The 22,003-nt window shown below is 34.2% G+C and overlaps 1 protein-coding gene and 1 long non-coding RNA gene across 3 annotated transcripts; both read left to right on the forward strand.

Moving 5' to 3' along the window:
• The first annotated feature begins 602 nt into the window (after positions 1-602).
• Positions 603-1,836, forward strand: LOC111883854 (uncharacterized). The gene is made up of 2 exons (XR_002847526.3): positions 603-1,343; positions 1,481-1,836. It is a non-coding gene; the product is annotated as an uncharacterized LOC111883854 (long non-coding RNA).
• Positions 1,837-12,924: 11,088 nt separating this feature from the next.
• On the forward strand, positions 12,925-20,927 carry LOC111883918 (uncharacterized). 2 transcript variants are annotated; one of them, XM_042896576.2, is made up of 3 exons: positions 12,925-13,277; positions 17,050-19,190; positions 19,688-20,927. In XM_042896576.2, exon 3 carries the CDS (start codon positions 19,690-19,692, stop codon positions 20,782-20,784), a length of 1,095 nt encoding a protein of 364 aa, XP_042752510.1. In that variant the 5' UTR covers positions 12,925-13,277; positions 17,050-19,190; positions 19,688-19,689; the 3' UTR covers positions 20,785-20,927. The 2 variants fall into 2 exon arrangements, with proteins under 2 accessions (XP_042752510.1, XP_023736016.1); XM_023880248.3 differs by lacking the exon at positions 17,050-19,190.
• The last annotated feature ends 1,076 nt before the right edge of the window (positions 20,928-22,003 follow it).

Raw genomic sequence — 22,003 nt, forward strand, 5'->3', positions numbered from 1 at the left:
GAAATTCCGTTGGTCTTACAAGTCATTTTCTGATATTTAATTACACGTCATAAACCATGTCATTCGTTGACTTTCATTAGCCGGTTGACCATAAATGAGAAGTGTAAGTTAGTTGGGCTTTTTAGACAAAATGTTAAGTTCGTTGGGTTTTCTTAAACAGACAAAATATAATTGGGGTTTTTTGAACGGTTTGAAAACTTTGTTGGGCTTATAATTCACTTTCCCCATTTATAAATGACACAACCCATTTATTGCAACGGGTTTGAACTTTGCTTTCACAATCTTGCAAAGTTAGTTTGTCCCATAAATAACGCTAGAAGTTGAGCTTAGTGTTTCCCTTACATAAAATTAAATTTGTAAGTCCTTTGTCTTGTACGACATCCCTCTTTAAGGAGTCTCCTTTACATACCTCAAAATTTTATATAGTTTTCGAAAAAAATTTGTCCAATACATCGAGAAGGCTATTATATGTTTGTATGTGCATGCTTGTGCCCAATTTACAACTCTTGTATCTTATGTGGTTTTTACTTTCCTTTTGCAAATTTAGGAAGGGCCAAAACAATGAGTGTTACAAGAAATGATGATGATGATGCATCATCATCGTCATCATCTAGCAGAAAGAAGTTGAGGACCTTTTGCAACAATGGTGTGGCATCTTGGTTAGATGTTAACCATGATATGCTTTTTTTTAATTATGATGAAACTGGGAGTAGTTGATTTTTTTTTCGTTCAGTGGAGTTTGCAAGTCATGGAGGTCATTTACAGTTTCTAACAGGAACACGTTTATGGCGTCCAAACCACCCATGAAGATAAGCATCGGGCCCCTCCTTAATAAGGAAGACTCCTATTATTTCCTTGAGGAATTCAAAGAAAGAAGATTTAAAACCATTTTTCCCCATTCTTTTGGCAGGACCTATTTTGGATCAACTTGTGGCTACCTTATCTTATTCGATAGGGAAACCCGCGACTTCTAGCTTGTGAATCCTATCACAAGAGATGAACTTCATTTCCCCAATTACCCCTTAAGTGTAGGTGCTCATGAAAAAGGAATGACGGCTATCAAGGGTATCCTTGTCTTTTCACCTTCAATATCTAGGCGGGTGTTTGTTGTCTTATGTACACAAATGGTATCTTTTTCTATTGTGGATAAACAAGGATGGAATCATAGATCCGCTAGCCCCACTCCCTATATCCTTGATTTACATGTTATAAAGGGGAAGATATATAGCATACACATGGATTTTTCTTTATGTGAACTCAGACTCGATCAGGATCAAAATCTCAAATGGACTTTACTCGAAACCAAAAATTATCCAAAGAAAAACTGGTTTCCACCAGAGTTTGTAAGTTCAGGAGAAAAGCTTTATATCATATATTGGTCTAGATCATCACCAGAAAAGCTTTTGGAATTAAATTTTGGTGAAATGAAATGGGTCTCGGCTGAAAACATAACAGGAGAATATGCTTTCTTTCTTAGCAGGCTCAGTTCTTGTGTTGCTATTAAACCGGAGTCATGGCCTGAAACTCGGACACCATACAGGGGCTGTGGTTACTTTCTTGATGACAATAAAAGTCAACAGTGCATGTTCTTTTATGAATGGATGTGGTACTTCCCCCATGATTGTTTCAGTGTTAATGTCTTAGATGAGTGATCGCTTCTTATCACTCTTATCTTTCTTTTGTTAATTCCTATCTGTGCAACATTTTCAAAACCTTAAGAACCACTAGTGTACGTGAATAATCTTGCAATTTATTATTTAAATATATTTTTTTGCTCTTTTGTGGGTTTTGTTTTGCTGGTTAACCTTTCGGAAATTTCGAACTGGGCTTCTCTTATATTACTACTTCTCCACTGCAATGATTGTTTGTTTGCCCCCGAGGAAGACAAAATGCAACATATAATAGATGATTGAAATTTCTTTTTTATTTCAATTACGTCTGTTCAATTTTATATATCAATTGGTATTTGCGTAATGTCTAGAATGATGAAAAAAACTTTGTGCAAATTGGGAAATTCTTCAATCCTCGAAATTTGCTTCCTTAATCCTTTTATATTTTTCCAATTCATAAACACCACTTTTTACATTTGATTCTTTTTTGAATAATGTTATCTGCTCCGTAATTGTAAGGTAAAGGCTCAAAATTAATACGCTTCAATGTCCTTTTGTTCAAAACTTGCGGATCTTTCGACGTAAGATTGTAAGACATTGGGGTGTTATTTTCCTTGAATAAAAGTTTGGGTTTTGCTAGATTCTGATTCCTGAACCATATGAGTAACGCTCTGTTCATTTGAAAATAAGTTGGATTAGGTACAAAATAGATAATGGATTCCTTTGTAGACTTAAGACCTACAGCATTGGTCAGCAAAGCTTATGTAATTTCTCACACAATCATTCCTTGACTGATCACATGCTTGTAGTTTTAGCTTAAGGTGCTCCTTTAATTTCTACATACTTGACTCAATATGGATGGGTTAATAATTATCAATCCATGTTTAATTAGGTAATATGTTAAAATCACCACAAGTACCTATTGTTGTTACAAACAATTGAGTAACTTTTTAAACCATCATTTTTGGTTTTTTGTCTAAAAAGAAAAAACACAATTCCTACAAAACTGGAAGAAAAGGAAAGGATAGTACCAAGAGCTAAGGAAAGTAGCAAACTCTAAAATTAACCATGTGTATTAAGGATTGTCAATTTCAACCATTTATAAAAAAAACTCATTCAATCAACAGGGCCGGTCCTGAGTAATTAAATATACTGAAAGGCCTAGGACGAACAAGGGAAAAATGGCCCTTATCGTTATTATAAGTTTTGGTTTTTAAATAAAAATATATAATAAAAAAATCGGGTCATATGCAGCTGTCCATTTTGTTCTTCCTCAATGCCTTCATGTCAATCAATCTATAATTTAAAAATATTATATCAAACGAATAAAATGAAAAAAATTCTAAAAAATGGATAAAATTCCCTAAAAAGGATTCGAATCCTTATGTTCTTTTTTTTTTCTCTCTCTCTCTCTCTATATATATATATATATATATATATATATATATATATATATATATATATATATATATATATATATATATATATACCGAAGAAAACATATTATAATTTTAATAATATCGTATGCGTAATTATATTTAATATATTAATTATTTGAATAGTTCAATAAAAACACAATAAATAACTAAATAGTATTGGAAGAGCAACATGAGGACTCATATTCATTTTGATCCATTACATAAAAATCCTCAACCGATTTGTTTTGCCATATCTTGTGCATGGACCAGCTGATTCTAACAAACAATCATTATAATAGAGGTGAGCGCGGTGCGGTTCGGTGCGGTTATTAGCCAAAACCTCACCACTAACCGCAAATGCGGTTAATTCATTTTCAAAACCGCATGGTGCGGTTATTTTTGCGGTGCGGTTAAGCGGTTATTTTTGCGGTGCGGTTTTGTTTTTTCTGTGTTGCGGTTATAAACCGCATGGATTTGATGCGGTTATTTTGTGTGGTTTAAACCACAGTTTAGAGCTCAAATAGTTTTAAGAGCTCAAACATATTACTTGTAATAATAATAAAAACCATAAGGTATAAGACAATTAACTAATTAACTTAAACCACAAACAATTAATATCTTAAAAACGTTAAATCAATAGTAATTAACAATAAATATCTTAAAATTGTCTAATTTCATCCTTTTTTCAAAGTTAAACATAAGAAAAAACCAACACTTTTGTCTTCTAGTATTTTATCCGTTTTTCATTCATGAAATTTGTCTTATTTTTAATATTTAATAAACTAATTATTGATAAAAAAAAAAAAAAAAAAAAAAAACTGTATATAATATATGCGGTGCGGTGCGTTTTTTTGCGGTTTTTGAAAATTAATAACCGCACCGCACTGCAAATTTGCGGTTTTTGAAAAACAGAAAACCTCACCATCGGTTTTTATTGCGGTTGCGGTTTTTCGGTTGCGGTTTATGCGGTTTTTGCGGTTATTTTTAGTTGCGGTGCGGTTTTTGCTCACCCCTACATTATAACACGAATTTGAAAAAGAAAATGACCTTTGATGTAGCGGCATGGTAGAATTAAGATATACAATATGAATATATTAAGATTGTGGTTTCTCATTCAAAGTTCTAAATCATTTCACATCTCTATCTTTAAATAGATTTTTCATTTTTTTTCTTTAGAATTATATTTCATATTTATTTAGTTATTATACTATGATTTAATATCCATAGTTTTCAGTTTTCGGCTATTAACTTCTTATTATCGGTTAGTTTTGTTAAACAGATTCTTAAAATGATTTGTATTAATGTATTGAAAACTTAATAGAACATGTTAAAATTTAAATAGATAATGATATATATTCAAATGCAAAATTATAAAAAAAAAGGCTGTGGAGAAATTTTTTAAGATAAACATTTATTAATTAAATAAAGCTGATAAATTAAAGTTTAAGTATTGTGAACTACGGAAAAATTATGTGGTTGTAAATGTTAATTTGTAAAAAGATCCATATTAGAAAATCTTTTTTTAATGAAATATGTTATGAAATATTAGTTTATTAATGACCATTGAATTCTCCATTTCTCGTATAGTTCCATCATTATTTAGCATTAGTAACAATCATTTTAATGTATTTTATGAATGTAATAATGCACCATCATAATGTCCATTCATATTATAACTCATCTTTCATCTTATTTTAATAGTATAAATAGTGAGTCATATGTATTAGAAGCTTGATGATTTCATCACAAGTATTGGAATAAAAGTTCTCTTCACTCTCATGTCTTTCATTATGTACTCTATAATTTATCTTGTTATTAGCTACATATTTTATAACACATTATCAGCACGACTCTACCATAAAGTTCCAACTTCTTGTCATTCTTATCATTGTCAGGTGTGTGTGTATATATATATATATATATATATATATATATATATATATATATATATAATCTTTTTAAGTTCATATGTATAATGCTCACAAGTAATTTAATGATACTTCTTAACTAACATTCCCCTAACATACAACTCTTTATTTTGATTAGTACTTTCACTATGACAAACCTTAGCAAACTTGAGTTTATGGCTCTTGACATTTGTGGAAAAAAATATTTATCATGGATCCTTGATGCTATGGGTCTTGGAAACACCATAAAGGATGTAAATCCTTAAAATGAAGTATCAAGCCAAGAAAAGGCTAAGGCGATGATTTTCCTTCGCCACCATCTCAATGAAGGATTAAAAGCTGAATACCTCACTGTCAAAGATCCAATTGATCTTTGGAATAATTTGAAAGAGAAGTATGATCATCAAAACACGGTGATACTTCCTTGAGCTCGTTTTGATTGGTTACACATTCGGCTACAAGATTTTAAATCTGTGAGTGAGTATAATTCAGCCATGTTCAAAATTACTTCCCAACTAAAACTATGTGGTGAGACTATAACTGATGAAGACATGCTAGAGAAAACCTTCTCTACTTTTCATGCCACTAACATGCTACTGCAGCAGCAACATCGTGAGAAAGGTTTTAAAAATATTGTGAATTAATCTCATGTCTTCTTGTGGTTGAACAAAATAATGAGCTCTTAATGAAAAATCATCAATCACGTCTAACCGGTTCTAGTCCATTCCCTGAAATGAATGCGACATCATCTAATTATAATGGTCATAGGTCTAACCGTGGTCGTGGACGTGGTGGAGGTCGTCATAACTATCGTCCCAATAATAATAATAATAATAATAATATAAGTAACCACCAGAAGTTATATATATATATAACTTATGATTCACATTTGATCCTAAACTTATATATATACATATATATATATATATATATATATATATATATATATATATATATATATATATATATATATATATATTACTTTATTAATATTTTAGGATCCCGATGAATCACCGCGTAATCCAATTAATCGTTTATCGTCAGTCGACCGTCGAACGATTTTCACAACCTTGATATATATATATATATATATATATATATATATATATATATATATATATATATATATATATATATATACTTTCGCCAAAGGATATCACAAACAAAGTGTAGTTCGATGGTTCAACGCCTCGGACTTAGAGTTTTAGGTCTCGTGTTTAATTCAAAAAGTAGCTTCCTTCCTTTTCATTCAAATGCATGTGGTATCCTACATTGTTTGTGGTGTGCAGCACATGTCTACGTTATCTTTCAATATAAGGTTTCTTATATTTTGAAGAATTGCTAAGTCCAATCTAACCATTAGTTAAATGGTGATTTTGTGGCTAAATTTAAAGTTTATGGGTTTAAAAACTAAGTAACCCGAAACTGAACCCGGGAAAACTGAGAAACCTAACCTATTGGTTTCAGTTTCGGGTTGGGTTTATATTTTAGAAACTGGATCTTGTTGGTTTGGTGCCACTAGTGTTGAGAAATTCTGGTGTCCGCCCCTCGAGTTATACTCGGATGCTATTTTAATCCCCTAATCTAATAAATAAAATCAATTTTGCCACGTGACATTCTTTTAGCCCCCAAATTGATTTTTCCCGCTCAAAATATCAAAGTGAATTTCCCCAAATGCCCTCCTGCTTCAACTTTAATAGTTATGCATTGACGTGAATTGATATACCAAATTATCGGCAATCAGTTTCGAATTCGATAGCAATAAATCAGGAATTCCATAGCAATAAATCGGGAATCATAATCATATCCAAACTTAATAAAAAATTCTTGAAGGTATATTATCTCTTAAACCCTAATCCTCTTCCCTCTCCATCAATGGTTTGTTGCAAAAAAACGATGTTCGAAATGAAGCATTAAGTGAAATCAATGGAAATCAGAGAAGGTATCATAAGAAACGAATGATCTTACTACTGAGGTCTGGAACATAAATCGAAAAGTAGAAGGAATTTACTCTAGGTTTGCTCTTTTTTTTCATCTTCCAAATCCTCAATTTCATGTTTTTTCTTCTTCTAACCTCTCTTTTTGTTTGTGTCTTCTGCAATCAGATTTTTATTGCAGAAATCAAAAAATAGAAGGAATTAACTTGAATTGTTAAGTTTCAATAATTCTCATCGATGATATCATAAATATGGATCCTTCTTCCTACAGTTTCTTGGATGTGAGTTCTCTCAAAAGAGATAATCAAGTAAACCACTCTTGTTACTCTACTTCTCTCTCCCCCTCTCTCTCTCTCTCTCAAATGTATGTGTTTGAATCGGCTATTAAACCCTTCAGTAGAACCCTATTTTACCCATTTTGTTTCCAATGTTGTATATTGTGTACATCAGTTTTTGTTATTTTTTAATATTTTGTCTTATAATTATTATTTGTCATAATAATGCAGAATTTCCAAGCTTTTAGTTAGAAGTAAGGTTGTAAAAATCGATCGACGGTAGCTCGACAATCGACTGTTGTTGAGGGATTAATCGGGAACCATAGATTATTAACAAAATATTAAAATTAATCAAATATTAATATATCTTAAGAAAAACAAGTACTTCAAAAATAGAAAATAAGAAAATTTGAAATTTGAAATTTTAAAAATACAAAAATATGAGCATGTTGGTATAATATTTGAAATTTTGAAAATTTGAAAATTTAGTAAAAATAAAAGTTGATTTTTTGAATTTTTAAATTTTTTTTTTTGTCATTTTTGACTTTTTTGTGACCTTTTTTTGACTTTCGTTGACCTTAATCCCGCCAAACCCAATTAATCCTAAATTTCTGATTAATACCCTAATCCTCGATTGTTGGAGAACCCAAGCAATTAATCGCCGATTAATCCTGATTTCTGCAACTATAGTTAGAAGTATAAAGCCAAAGTTGAATCACATAATTGAGAGTGTTATGGGACCTTAAAAGCAACTCTTGCCCACCAACTATTTGCTAAAATGCTTAAACGAAAAGGCTTGATTCTATTTGTTCGTTCTTTGCTTCATGTTCAACCTCTTAGTGATTAGTTTGAAAAGAGGTATGCTCTCTTGCTGTTTTATCTTGCTATCTTGTGCTTATTGAGTTAGTTTGAATCCTTATGTAATTTGTGCGTGGCTTTTTAGGAACTAACTATGGTTACTTAAACATAATTCTTTTTATCATAACTGTAGGGACATATGGTGACATCCATCCTTCACATCATAACAAATTTAAAGCTCATAGACCCGAGAACACAAGAAATAGTCGAGAAATACGGTTGTTGGTACCACTCCATTCCATTTAATGCAAAATGACATGAAGTTACAGATCCACTATATATATATATATATATATATATATATATATATATATATATATATATATATATATATATATATATAGTAAGAAACATATAATTCGGTCATACATGTTTTTAAGCTTTTTCTAATGTCATTTCTTAGGTAAACCTTGTGCTTACTTTCATTTGCATATGTACATGGACGCAACTTATGCAAAACATAGTAATATAATCTTTTTTGGGGGGATGTCAACAGTCAAGCCTTCTGTTTACTTTCTTTAAGTTTATGTATGGAAGTGAAACTACATTGGCTCTATAAAGAGTAAGATTTTTTTATTTTATCTCCTCTCCATCATAAGATTACTATTAAGTTTACATGAAACATCATACTATTAAGTTTATAATCATAAGTTTATAGCTATAGTTGTCTGGCAAAAGTGAGAATATCTAAACCAATACTTGAGAGTTTGTGTGATATTGATTATGATCTCATTTCATGAAATGCTCTTTGCTTGTGTTCATTTATCTACTCTTTGCTGATAATATTTCTTTTTTAATCTTATTGACTTATAATTGTTGTGCATATATAATTTCTTTAAACAAACCTACATTACATTCACATCTCTTGGGTCAATTTTTTCTTGATCGAGGATTCCAAACCCTTTACTCCAATTTAGATTGCACAACCCATCTTCCATCTTATATTTGTGTTTGATAAGTTTTCATGATAATACTTAATATCAAGTTTACAATCATTTTGTAGACTCATCTTAGAAGCAAAATTGTAGTTGGAATTTGAGGAGGAGAGCTCCTATAATTGAACCAAATACAACAGATTCTACTGAGTTGTGGCTTATAAAGTGGCCTAAAGATCAAGATCACGTAAGAGGTAGATGACATGTCAGTTGTCACCCTCTATTTGTTAATTGTTATTCCATTAGTGATAACCCAAAAAAACATCATTTCTCATGTACATGGGTTCTTTTGTAAGTCATATGTAGTCACTGAAATTTTGCAATTGAGTTTTGAACAAATTAAAGGGTTTGTTGGTTGGCATTGTACATTCCTTATTTTGATGGGTAACAATTATCCTTGGAACACATAGATTGTTTAACCATTGAAAGTTTTTAGTGAATATAAATTTTGATTTTGTATTTTTGTATATTTTGTTGGTTTGTTGGTAAACAAAAACAAGTTACAATAAAAAGTCAGATTTTTTGTTACATTTTGTACGTTCTTGAGTAAAGTGGGTAGATCAATTTATGTTTTTTTCTAATGTCATTTGTTTGTTATACATGTTATATATGTCTTTCTAATATCTCTCAACACATGCAAACTCTTTTACGGTATGGTATGTAATTCTGTAAAACAATAGAAACAATAGAACATCTTAAGTTTTGTTTCTACTTCAATAGTATTAAGATGTTTAATAGATTATATGGTTGACTTTGTAGTATTATACTACCATGAATTTTAATAAGTAACGAAGAAAGTAATTAAAGATTACATCACAAGTCTTGGTAAGGTAGAAGATACAAGCAAGTTGGGTGGCTAAAGATATTTATCCCTTTGGTCTTACATATATTGTATTTAAGCTTATTTCATATATTGTATTTACATTTATATCATATTTTACAAATCATAAACTTTTTAAATAAATACAATATTATAATTTATAAGCTTTCTAAATTAATGATATATTATTTTATTACACAATTAATTTTTTAATTCTTTTTAAAATTAACACCGGTGGATTCTACGGTTTTAACCTAGATAATTCTATTTATACCATATTTTTTAATGTTGTCCTTTTAATGTATTAAGAACCAAGTTGTATTCAGTTAAGGTACCTTTGGCAGCAAGCAATTTTGTTCCTCCGTTTTTTCTTGTTTCCCCTGTTCTCGTCCCTCTTTTCTTCTCCCCTATTTCTTCTGTTTTCCCTTGGTGAACAAGTTGGGCTACAGCTGCGAATATCACTAATTACATATTACTGCTATTACAATCGAGAAACTCTTTACAAACGCTGAAAAGTGTCATAAAATCTTGAAACTCCTTATAAACTCGTTATTGAAGAATAGCTGTTAATAATCGAGGGTAAACATCATCGCCTCTAGTACATAAAGTAGCAGGTAGGTGTGGGCTTCTTTCTCTTTAGTTTTATTGGTCTTTGTCAAATACCAATTCCATTCTAGTTATGAGTTACTTTTTCAACATGTTTGTAGTTTATATGAATATGAAGTATTTGATGAAATGCCTAAAAGATACCACCAGCTGATAAAAGTATTTTCAAGTTTTCAGAAAACGTGTCATGTGGTGGGGTTTTTAAGAAAAATCGTTATGGAAGAATTATAGGTCTAACCATCCAAATACCCTAATTACGATTAAGTCTTTAGATGGACCAAATCCTAGTTGCTAGTTAAGCATACAAAAGCATGAACACACCATCTTAATAAGACTAAAACACGATTACAACCATCATGACAGGTTTTTGCTCTTAATTAGAATAAACTAGTTTTTATCAGTTATTCTCAGTATTTTCTTTGATGAACTTTTTTTTTTTCTACTTCCATTCATGCTTTGTAAAGAGTTTCAAACCTATCTTGTCCAAACATTGCGTGAACCTGATATATTTAGATGGGTGAAATAAACATATTTGGATGAGTGCATCATGCATTTGTTCAACTATTTTTTATTTGCTTTCTTTATATGCTGATTCTTTTGTGCTTGTTTTCTCTACTTCTTGCAATGTTTTGAGAAGGTTAGTGTATGCTTGTCCTCTGTTTACAACTCTTTATGTGGTACTTATTTTCCTTTTGCAAGTGTAGGAGTGGCCAAGACAATAATGAGTATGACTAGAAACCAGAATCATGATGATGATGATGATGATGATATGTCGTCATCATCATCAAGCAGGAAGTGGCCCAAGAATTTAGACAACGGTAGTGTAGTACCTTGGTCAGACGTTAATCATGATGTGCTTTTTTTAATAATGATGAAACTCGGATTTGTTGATTTTTTTGCATTCAGTGGAGTTTGCAAGTCATGGAGGTTGTTTGCACTCTCTAATAACAACATTTTTATGACTTCCAAACCACCCATGAAGATATGCATCTCTAGTGAGGTTAATGAGAATGAGTGGTGCTCCTTTGAGGACTTTGAAGGAAGAAAGTTGAAAACCATTCTTCCCCGTTTTGCTGGAAGGATCTGTATCGGATCAACTTGTGGTTACTTGGTCTTGTTCGGGAGGAAAACCCGTGATTTTTGGCTTGTTAATCCTATCACAAGGCAAGAACTTCATTTCCCTTATTACCCCTTATATGTAGCTGCTCGTATAAAAAGAATGAGGACCATTCTTGTCTTTTCAGCTTCAACATCTGAGTGGGTGTTTCTTGTGTTAAATAGAAAAATATCATTTTCTATAGTAGGTAAACGAGGATGGAATCATGTCTCATCTACTCTCCTTGATATCTTCGATTTACATGTCTTTAAGGGGAAGATATATATACCTTACACATCAGTTGTAGTTTATGTGAACTAAGACTCAATCTGAAGAATAAGCGCAAATGGGCATTACTTGAAACCAAGAATATTCCGATCCGATACCCGTTTCAAGCGGAGCTTGTAAGTTCGGGTGAAAACCTTTATGCGATATATTATTCAAACCCTCGAAAGATTATGGAAATGGATTTTGGAAAAATGAAATGGGTGTCGCCAGAAAAGACAATAGGAGATTATGTGGTATTTCTTAGCTGGGTGAAGTCTTCTGCTGCTATTAGATCAGAGTCATGGGTTGGCCTTCAGAGACACTACAAGAACTATGATTACTTCCTTCAGACACAACACAAGAGCTATGATTATTTTCTTGACACCGAATACACATTCTATGTTAAACGGATGTGGTACTTCCCCCATGATTAATTGTTTGAATATGAATCAAGTAGATGAGCGATGATACGATTGCATTCTCATATTTGTTTTTACTTTTTATTATGGAACTATAGAATCCCCATCCATATATAGAGTATTTTCAAAATGTTAAGAACCACCAATATTGATGTCTTTGCATCTTGCAACATATTATTTAAAGAGTTTGGTTGTCACTCTTGTCTTTGCTTTTTTATTTAAAGACATTATTACCCCTTGCCTGCGAAGATTTTAGCGGTTTGGTTGAAGAATAGAATGGGTTCTAGTTGCTTATTGACTAATAAGCAATCAAAAACACCAATACACCATCTTATAATAAGACAAAGGAATTACGTACAACCATCATGTTGGATTTTAGCTCTTAAAATAAACTTGTTTTTATTAATTCTGAGTCTAATTATGGTTATGCACTAATTACATATGACAGCCATGAAGCCATAGCCGAGATTATGAGATGTAGACAGAGATAGAGATGCAACAGCCATTTTACATTGAACTTAAAAGGCTCATTATTTTAACTTCATGAATGTCATGGATGGAAAGAAGCATTTGTAACAGATGAAATTCATAAATAGAATACTTTTAAATAAATGGTCCTTATGGCATGAAGGGCAAATCGGTAATTTCATAAGAGACTTAACTGAAAACAGTTAACACAATGACTGTCTTTCCAAGACCTTGAAACCATAGGGACCATCTACACACAAAATTTGTTATAAAGACCAAAGTTTGTGAATTGTGTCAACCACCAGAACCATTTATGTAATTTTGTCTTTAATTTTGATATCTATCTGGTATTTTTCATTTTCTACTTGACCCAGCTTTTTCTCATTTCTCTCCTCTTTCTAAGCAAAATTGAAAAATAGACCAATCTCGTCTCTATCAAACCGAATTTTCTGTTTATAAATGGCTCAACTCCGTGAAACACTCTTGAACGTCGATCAGCAATAATTATCCATTATACGAATTGCAATTATAATAATCATGAAACAATACAAATTGTGAGCTGGGCTAAGATTAGCTGTTTAAAGTCACGGGGAGAACTTTATATTGGTCAAGAACCTTCGTTGAATAACGGTGGTTCAAAAATCGCTTCTAGCAAATACTGGTATGTGCTGTCCTTTTTCTTCAGATGGAGTATTTTTTATTCTATCAAATTCCAATCCAGTTTACTAGTTTAGTTTATATATCTTTTCAACATGTTTTGAATTTTATGCACATGAACCGTTTGATGAAATGCCCGACTGAAATTTACTTTTTGATTATCTGAAAAAGGAACTGAAATTGATTAAAAGGAGTATGTAACTACATTTGATTTGATTTTGTTGAGTTGTGATAAGTGTGTAACAAAATATAGGGGGAGCGATAACCTTTATAAATTTCTATTTCATTATATGACATATCACCAGAAGTGGCTAATGGTGCACCATTTTCCACTTGCAGTTGTAGTATTTGTTGAGTAATTTAAATTTGGCTAAAATTCATGCTCATTTTTGGTCCTCCTTGGTACTCACAAAATGTGATTCAAGTGTTTATATAGTTATCTTCTATGTATGCTCTTCACCTAGTTTTCTTCTACTCTCTATTTTTTTTTCCTAGTTACCCGTTAGCACTCATGGTTCACTTGACTCGATATTAATTATCAAGTCACAGACTCACAGTTGAAGGAAACTGATTCTGTGCTATGTGTCACTTTCCCCTTTCGATGCTGTAGAGTGTCAAAGTGCTTCTTTGGTCATCCTATAGGAATGTTTGCCAAAATATAGGGGGAGCTGATTCTTGTGTACATGTTTTCTCCTTTGGTTACAACGTTTTGAGAAGGGTATTATCTGTTTGTATGTGTCTGCAAAAAGGGTCATTCATGCAAGTTTTGGAAGACACAAGGACCATGTTCATCAAAAAAATTAACAATGACTGACTTTGTGACTTTTGGCAACCACATGGATCATTTTTGTAGTTTTGTCTTATAAAAAATAAAGGATAATTAGGATTCAGAATTATCAATATTGTTTGTCTTTTTTAACCGTGGTTTTAAACCTAGTTGACATATATATACCAATCTCATCTCTACCAAACCGAATTTTGTGTTTATAAATTTGGCTCAACTCCGTGAAACACTCAGCGTCGATCTGCAGTAATTATCCATTTATACGAATTGCAATTATAATATTCATGAAACAATACAAATTGTGAGTTGGGCTAAGATTAGTTGTTTAAAGTCGCAAGGAGAGTTATTGATGACGGAGCATCTAAAATTGACCTGGTTCACTTGGTGTGAATTTTTAATTACGTGCAGGCCTTTTATTTATTTATTTATTTGGTGGTCAAATTAATTTGTTTTGACTTTTTAGTATTTCCTTGCCAAGTTTATTAGACTTTCCAAAATGTTGGTTTTGCTTGCTTTTTGTACCGAACCCTAAGCCAGAATCGGCGGTTTTTTTTTTGTAATGCTACTTTTTCTTTGGAATATTCACGTGAAAACCTTGTGTTGAAGGTTTAGCCTCCTGTTGATCATCTTAATAGGGTTTTTCCATTTGATTGTGAAATTAGAACGCATCATTTGGTATCAGAGCTCTAGGTGAATCAAATGGATGGCCGTTGTGGACGCCCCCCTCTTCGTAGAAACGCTGACCGAGGCAACGAAGAAGAAGAACGCGATCCACGAGATCGTGAGATTGAAAGACTCCAACAACGCATCAGGGAGTTGGAATTAAGATAGGAGGAGCAACATGAAGAAACAGGATCAGAATTTTGGGATGAAGAGCCAGGGAGGACGTAAACCCTTATGGCTTTGACCGACTCAACACTTTTGCTACATACCAGCAACATGCCCGGAGACAAACTCACGAGGACCCTTTGCGCAATTTAAGAATGAAGATAGAAATTCCTGAATTTGACGGTAAATCCCATCCTGATGATTTCATAGACCGGTTAAGCACCGTAGAGCAAGGTATCCCTGATCCCTTAAAGGTTAAGCTAGTAGCCATTAAACTACGGAAATCTGCATAGCTATGGTGGGAACATGAAAAAAACGTCACCAGCAAGCTCAAAAATCCAAAGTTGAAACGTGGGCAAAGTTCAAGAAGTTGTTATAAGGTAAATTTCTACCCATCAATTACTGTCAATAAGCCTTCATGGAATATCACACTTTTGCCCAGAAAAACTCCACCGTGACCGACTTCATCGCTAAGTTTAAACGACTCAGGATACGTTGTGCCGTTGAGGAAGAAGAAGAACAGACCATAGCCCGATTCCTTGGGGCTCTCAAACCAGAAATCGCCGATGTCATTAACCTAAAACCCTACTGGAGTTATAATGATGTATGCCAATTAGCTTTGAAAGTCGAAAAACAACGTGCAAAGTTAAGATTAGGATCTCGAAACTTTGCTAGTCCTAAGGTTCCACCTGTTTCCCCGCCTAACCCGCCAGCCATAGTCAAAATAAACTCCTCTAACCTATCAAGTTCATCGGGCTCATGAGTTCTCAGGTGTTTTCGATGTCAAGGGGTAGGGCATGTGGTGCGTGAATCTCCCAATAAGCACCTGGTCACTCTCGTCGAGGACACGATTACACAATATGACGAAGCAATCGATGATAACACGGAGATGGATGTAGAGGAAATCATAGGTGCTGATATTGGGGAATCGTTAGTGCTTAGGCGAGTACTAAACACCACTCAGGTAGATGATACAGATAAGGATGTTTGGAAGCGGAATAACATCTTTCGAACTAAATGCACAACTAACGAGAATGTCTGTGACGTGATTATTGATGGAGGAAGCTGCGAGAACGTAGGATCAACCTTAATGGTAGAAAAGTTGGGACTTCCAGTAAAGAACCACCCTCAACTGTATCAACTCGCATAGCTAAAAAAAAGGAACATGGTCACAGCTGATAAGAAATGCTTAGTCCAATTCTCGATCGACAACAAGTATAAGGATGAAGTGTGGTGTGAGGTAGTGCCGATAAATGCCTGCCACCTCCTACTTGGGCGGCCATGTCAATTTGACCGGAAAACCATACACGATGGTTTCAAAAACACATACCGTTTCAAGAATGATGGAATAAATATTCTTCTTACCCCCTTGGTCCCACAACAAGAACCAAGGAAAGAAAATTCTCTCTTTATACCCCATGCAGAATTGCAATGTAACTTGAAGTCAGGAGGTAACTTTTTTGCTTTAATAATTTTAGAGTCTAATAAACAAACAAGTTCACCGCTTCCTCCTGGAATCCAATCACTAGTGGCATATAATTCAACGATGTTTTCCCAACCGAAATTCCACTAGGTTTACCTTTGATGAGGGATGTTCAACATGGCATCGATTTTGTACCTGGTGCAGTTATTCCGAATAGACCCGCTTACCGCATGAATCCCAAAGATTACGAGGAACTACAAAGATAGGTCTCTGAATTACTCGATAAAGGATTGATTCAAGAGAGCATGAGTGCATGTGTCGTTCCTGCGTTGTTGGTACCAAAAAGCGGTGGAAAATTTCGGATGTGTATCGACAGCCGAGCCGTCAATAAGATCACCGTTAAGTGCCGTTTTCCTATCCTTCAATTTGACGATCTTGTTGACCAGCTACACGGGGCTAAAGTATTTTCGAAAATTGATCTTCGTAGCGGGTATCACCTAACAAGATGAGGCTCAGGGACGAATGAAAAACGACTTTCAAAACACGTGACGGGTTATACGAGTGGCTAGTCATGCCCTTTGGTGTAACCAACGCCCCAAGTACATTTATGAGGCTTATGAACCTGATTTTTAAGGATTATATTGGAAAATTCATGGTTGTTTACTTTAACGATATATTGATCTTTAGCGACTCTACAAACCAACATGTGCAACACCTCACCCAAGTGTTTAATGTCCTCAGGTCACAAAAACTATATGCTAATGGAGAGAAATGCAGTTTTCTTGTTCCAGAAGTAACATTTTTGTGTTATATTATTTCGGGGGAAGGCTTAAAGATGGACCCTACGAAATTGGAAGCAATTATCGAGTGGCCCGTACCTCGAACCATACACGACATACGTAGCTTTCACTGGTTGGCTTCATTTTATAGGCGATTCATACGAAATTTTATCACAATCATCGCGTATATTACCGAGTGCTTGAAGGGCGGTCATTTTCAGTGGACAATTGAAGCTTCTAAAGCCTTTGAGGAACTCAAAGTCAAGGTAACACAATCTCCGGTCTTAGCCCTACCTGATTTTTCGTGTGCCTTTCAGGTAGAATGTGACGCATCCGGTGTGGGGATTGGTGGTGTTCTAAGCCAAAACGCTCGATCGCTTTTTTTAGTGAAAAGTTAAATGAAGCCCGTCGCAAATACTCTACGTACGAGGAGTTTTATGCCATCGTGTGGGCCCTTGAAACATGGAGACATTACCTCATTGGTAGCGAGTTCGTTCTTTTTTCCGACCACGAAGCCCTCAAGTATATTAACGGAATCCATAAATTAAACCCCCGTCATGCAAAATGGGTTGAAACATTACAAGCATTTTATTTTGTTATAAAACATAAGGTAGGGGCACAAAACCAGGTGGCTGACGCCCTTAGCAGATGCTATTCTTTACTCAGCACAATGAGTGTGCAGGTTCTTGGGTTTGACACTTTCCGTGACCTATACCGTAATGATCCTGATTTCCAAGATATATGGGCAGCATGTGGGTCTGGTTCATTTCAATGATTCACCAAACAAGATGGTTATTTGTTTCGAGAAAACCAATTGTGTATTCCCGACAACTCTTTACGTGATGCGATTATTTTAGAGAGCCATGCGGGTGGACTGGTCATTTCGGTCGTGACAAAACTATAGGGCAGGTCTGGGAACACTACTACTGGCCAAGACTAACCAAAGACGTTGGTCGGATTATCGCAAGGTGTCGGGTATGCCATGTTGTCAAAATGCATGGTAGTAACGCGGGCTTATACTTACCGTTACCGGTACCTACCGCCCCGTGGGACGATATTAGTTTAGATTTCGTTTTGGGATTACCTAAAACTCAACGGCAAAAGACTCAGTGATGGTAGTAGTTGATCGTTTCTACAAGATGGCACATTTTCTCGCATGTACATGAACGTATGACGCCAGCCAAGTGGCTCGTTTATTTTTCGTTGAAATCGTCAGGTTGCATGGAGTTCCCAAGACTATTACATTTGATCGTGACGTTAAATTCGTGGGATATTTTTGGCAGACTCTATGGAGTAACCTCGGGTCCAAACTACAGTTTAGTAGTGCCCATCATCCCCAAACGGATAATGCAGATGGAAAACAGCATGCAGATCATATCAAGGAGCTACACCAGTAGGTACAACAGAACATTATCAATGCTAACAATCATTACTGGGAGCAGGCTAATAAAAAACGTAGACGAGTCATTTTTAAAGAAGGCGACCTGGTCTGGCTGCACTCGCGCGAGGAGCGCTTCCCTGGTGGACGATTTGGTAAACTTCATCCAAGAGCTGATGGTCCCTTTCAAATTGTGAAAAAAAAATAAATGATAATGCATATAAGTTGGATCTGTTGGGTCGTTACAACGTTTCAGCTACCTTTAATGTGTCGGATTTAGCACCATATGAGGGAACAGATGTAGAGGACAATGCATGTGATGAGGAAGACTTCCAAGCGGGGGAGGACGATGACGGAGCATCTAATCTTGACCCAGTTCAATTGGTGAATTTTTAATTACGTGCAGGTCTTTTATTTATTTATTTGGTGGTCAAATTAATTTGTTTTGACTTTTTAGTATTTCCTTTCTAAGTTTATTAGACTTTCCAAAATTTTGGTTTTGCTTGCTTTTTGTATCGAACCCTAAGCCAGAAACGGCGGTTTTTTCTGGAATGCTACTTTTTCTTTGGAATATTCACGTGAAAACCTTGTGTCGAAGGTTTAGCCTCCTGTTGATCATCTTAGTAGGGTTTTGCCATTTGATTGTGAAATTAGAACGCATCAGTTATTAGTTAAGAATCTTCGTTGAATAACGGTGGTTCAAAAATCGCTTCTAGCAAATACTGGTATGTGCTGTCCTTTTTCTTCAGATGGAGTATTTTTTATTCTATCAAATTCCAATCCAGTTTACTAGTTTAGTTTATATATCTTTTCAACATGTTTTGAATTTTATGCACATGAACCGTTTGATAAATGCCCGAGTGAATTTTACTTTTGATTATCTGAAAAATAAACTTAATTTGATTAAAAGGAGTATGTAACTACATTTGATTTGATTTTGTTGTGTTGTGATAGGTGTTTGTCTTTGATGAAATGTTTTATCTTGCTACTTTAATGCCTTTGTTCTAGTTTTGCAAACCAACTTCAACTATTTTGCATATGTGTTGTTCTCATTGGGATCTCACTTGGTTAATATTCTGTCTGCTGATTCTTGTGTACATGTTTTCTCCTTTGGTTACAACGTTTTGAGAAGTGTATTATCTGTTTGTATGTGTATGCTTGTGCCCTGTTTACAGCAGCTCTTGTAACTTATGTTGTTTTTATTTTCTTTTTGCAAATATAGGAATGGCCAAGACAATGAGTGTTACAAGAAATGATGATGATGCATCATCATCATCAAGCAGGAAGAGGTTCAAGACTTTTGACAATGGTGGTGTGGCATCTTGGTCGGATGTTAACCATGATGTGCTTTTTATAGTTATGATGAAACTGGGAGTTGTTGATTTTGTTGCATTCAGTGGAGTTTGCAAGTCATGGAGGTCACTTGCAGTCTCTAACAGGAACACGTTTATGGCGTCCAAACCACCCATGCAGATAAGCATCGGGCCCCACGTTAATAAGGAAGACTCCTATTATTTCCTTGAGGACTTGATAGAAGGAAGATTTAAAACCATTATTCCCCATTCTTCATGCAGGGCCTATTTCGGATTAACTTGTGGTTACCTTATCTTATTCGGAAGGGAAACCCGCGACTTCTGGCTTGTGAATCCTATCACAAGGGATGAACTTCATTTCCCCAATTACCCCTTAATTGTAACTTCTCATGAAGTACAAATGAGGGCTATCAAGGGTATCCTTGTCTTTTCACCTTCAATATCTGGGTGTGTGTTTGTTGTGTTACATAGAAAAAATATATCATTTTCTATAGTGGGTAAACAAGGCTGGAATCATATCTCCTCCCCTATCCCCACTCCTGAAATCCTTGATTTACATGTTTTAAAGGGGAAGATATATAGCATACACACTGATTCTTCGATATGTGAACTCAGACTTGATCAGAATCAAAATCTCAAATGGACTTCATTCGAAACCAAAAATTATCCAAAGAAAGACTGGTTTCCACCAGAGTTTGTAAGTTCGGGAGAAAAGCTTTATATGATATATCGGTCTTCATCATCACGGAGAAAGGTTATGGAATTAGATTTTGGTGAAATGAAATGGGTCCCACCGAAAAAGACAACAGGAGAATGTGTTTTCTTTCTTAGCAGGTTCACTTCTTGTGTTGCTATTAAACCTGAGTCATGGCCTGAACTTCAGACACTATACAGGAGCTGTGGTTACTTTCTTGATGATGATAAAAGTCGACAGTGCATGTTCTGTTATGAATGGATGTGGTACTTCCCTCATGATTGTTTGAATGTTACTGTCTTGGATGAGTGATGGCTTCTTAATTATCACTCTTTTTTTTTTTTTGTTATGGACTACATAATTCCCATCTGTACAACATTTTCAAGACCTTAAGAACCACTATTGGTCTACGTGGATCTTGCAACTTATTATTTGAATATTTTGGTTTGCTGTTTTGTGGGTTTTGTTTTGCTGGTTTTCCATTTGCAAATTTCAAACTCGATTACTCTTATATTACTACTTCTCCACTGCAATGATTGTTTATATGACCACCGACGAAAAGAAACTGCAATAATAGGTGATTGAATTTTTTTTGCTTATTTCAATTACTTTTGTTTAATTTTATATATCAATTGGTATTGTAGACGGTCATTGAGTAAAGTCCAAAACGATGAACAAAATTTTGTGCGATTTGGGAAATTATTCAATCCTTCAAATTTGCTTCCTTAATCCTTTTCTATTTTCCAATTCATAAACACCACTTTTTACATATGATTCTTTTTTGAATTATGTTATCTGCTCCACAATGGTAAGCTAAACACTCAAACTCAACAAGCTTCAGTGTCCCCTTTGTTCAAAATCTGTGACAGAGCTTCAACTTTTGATTTGGAGGCCGGGCCAAAAGTATACTACGTATAAAAATTAGAGAAGTGGGGGGCACAATCAAATTTTATAGTTTTAGGCCTAATATGTAAAAACTTTAATAGCTATTGACTAGTTCTAAAAAACACAACATGGGACACAGCCCCTCGTCGCCCTTAAGAAGCTCCCTCCCTGACGCCAGATTATAAGAGTGTAAGACATTGGGGTGTTATTTTCCTTGAATCAAAAAGGTTGTGGTAGTGCCAAGTCTAAATAAAGTTAATAAAAATTTGAGTATTGTGAGCAATTATGTGGTTGTAAATGTTAATTTGTAAATGGAAAATCTTAGAAAAGTCTCAAATTTTGGGTCAGTTTACAAAATAGTCTCAATTTTTTTTTTTTTTTTTTTTTTTTTTTTACAAAAAAGTCCTAGAAAACATTAAAAGGTTGCTGATAAGCCCCAACTTTCCTGGTTTATAGCATAGGGGTATTTCTATCTTTTATCTATTTATTTTCCTATTATTGAGTCTACAACCAATTCTGGCTGTTATTGGCTGTTTTGTTAGTGGGAACATCACCTGATTATGTTGATTGTTATTCCCTTTTGTCTCGTCTCTAGTGGTAGTATATCACTACTAGAAACATAGGTTTTAGAGACGGATGAGTCCGT

The sequence above is a fragment of the Lactuca sativa genome, chromosome 7 (genome assembly GCF_002870075.4).
Source record: "Lactuca sativa cultivar Salinas chromosome 7, Lsat_Salinas_v11, whole genome shotgun sequence".
In the NCBI taxonomy this organism is placed as follows: domain Eukaryota; kingdom Viridiplantae; phylum Streptophyta; class Magnoliopsida; order Asterales; family Asteraceae; genus Lactuca; species Lactuca sativa.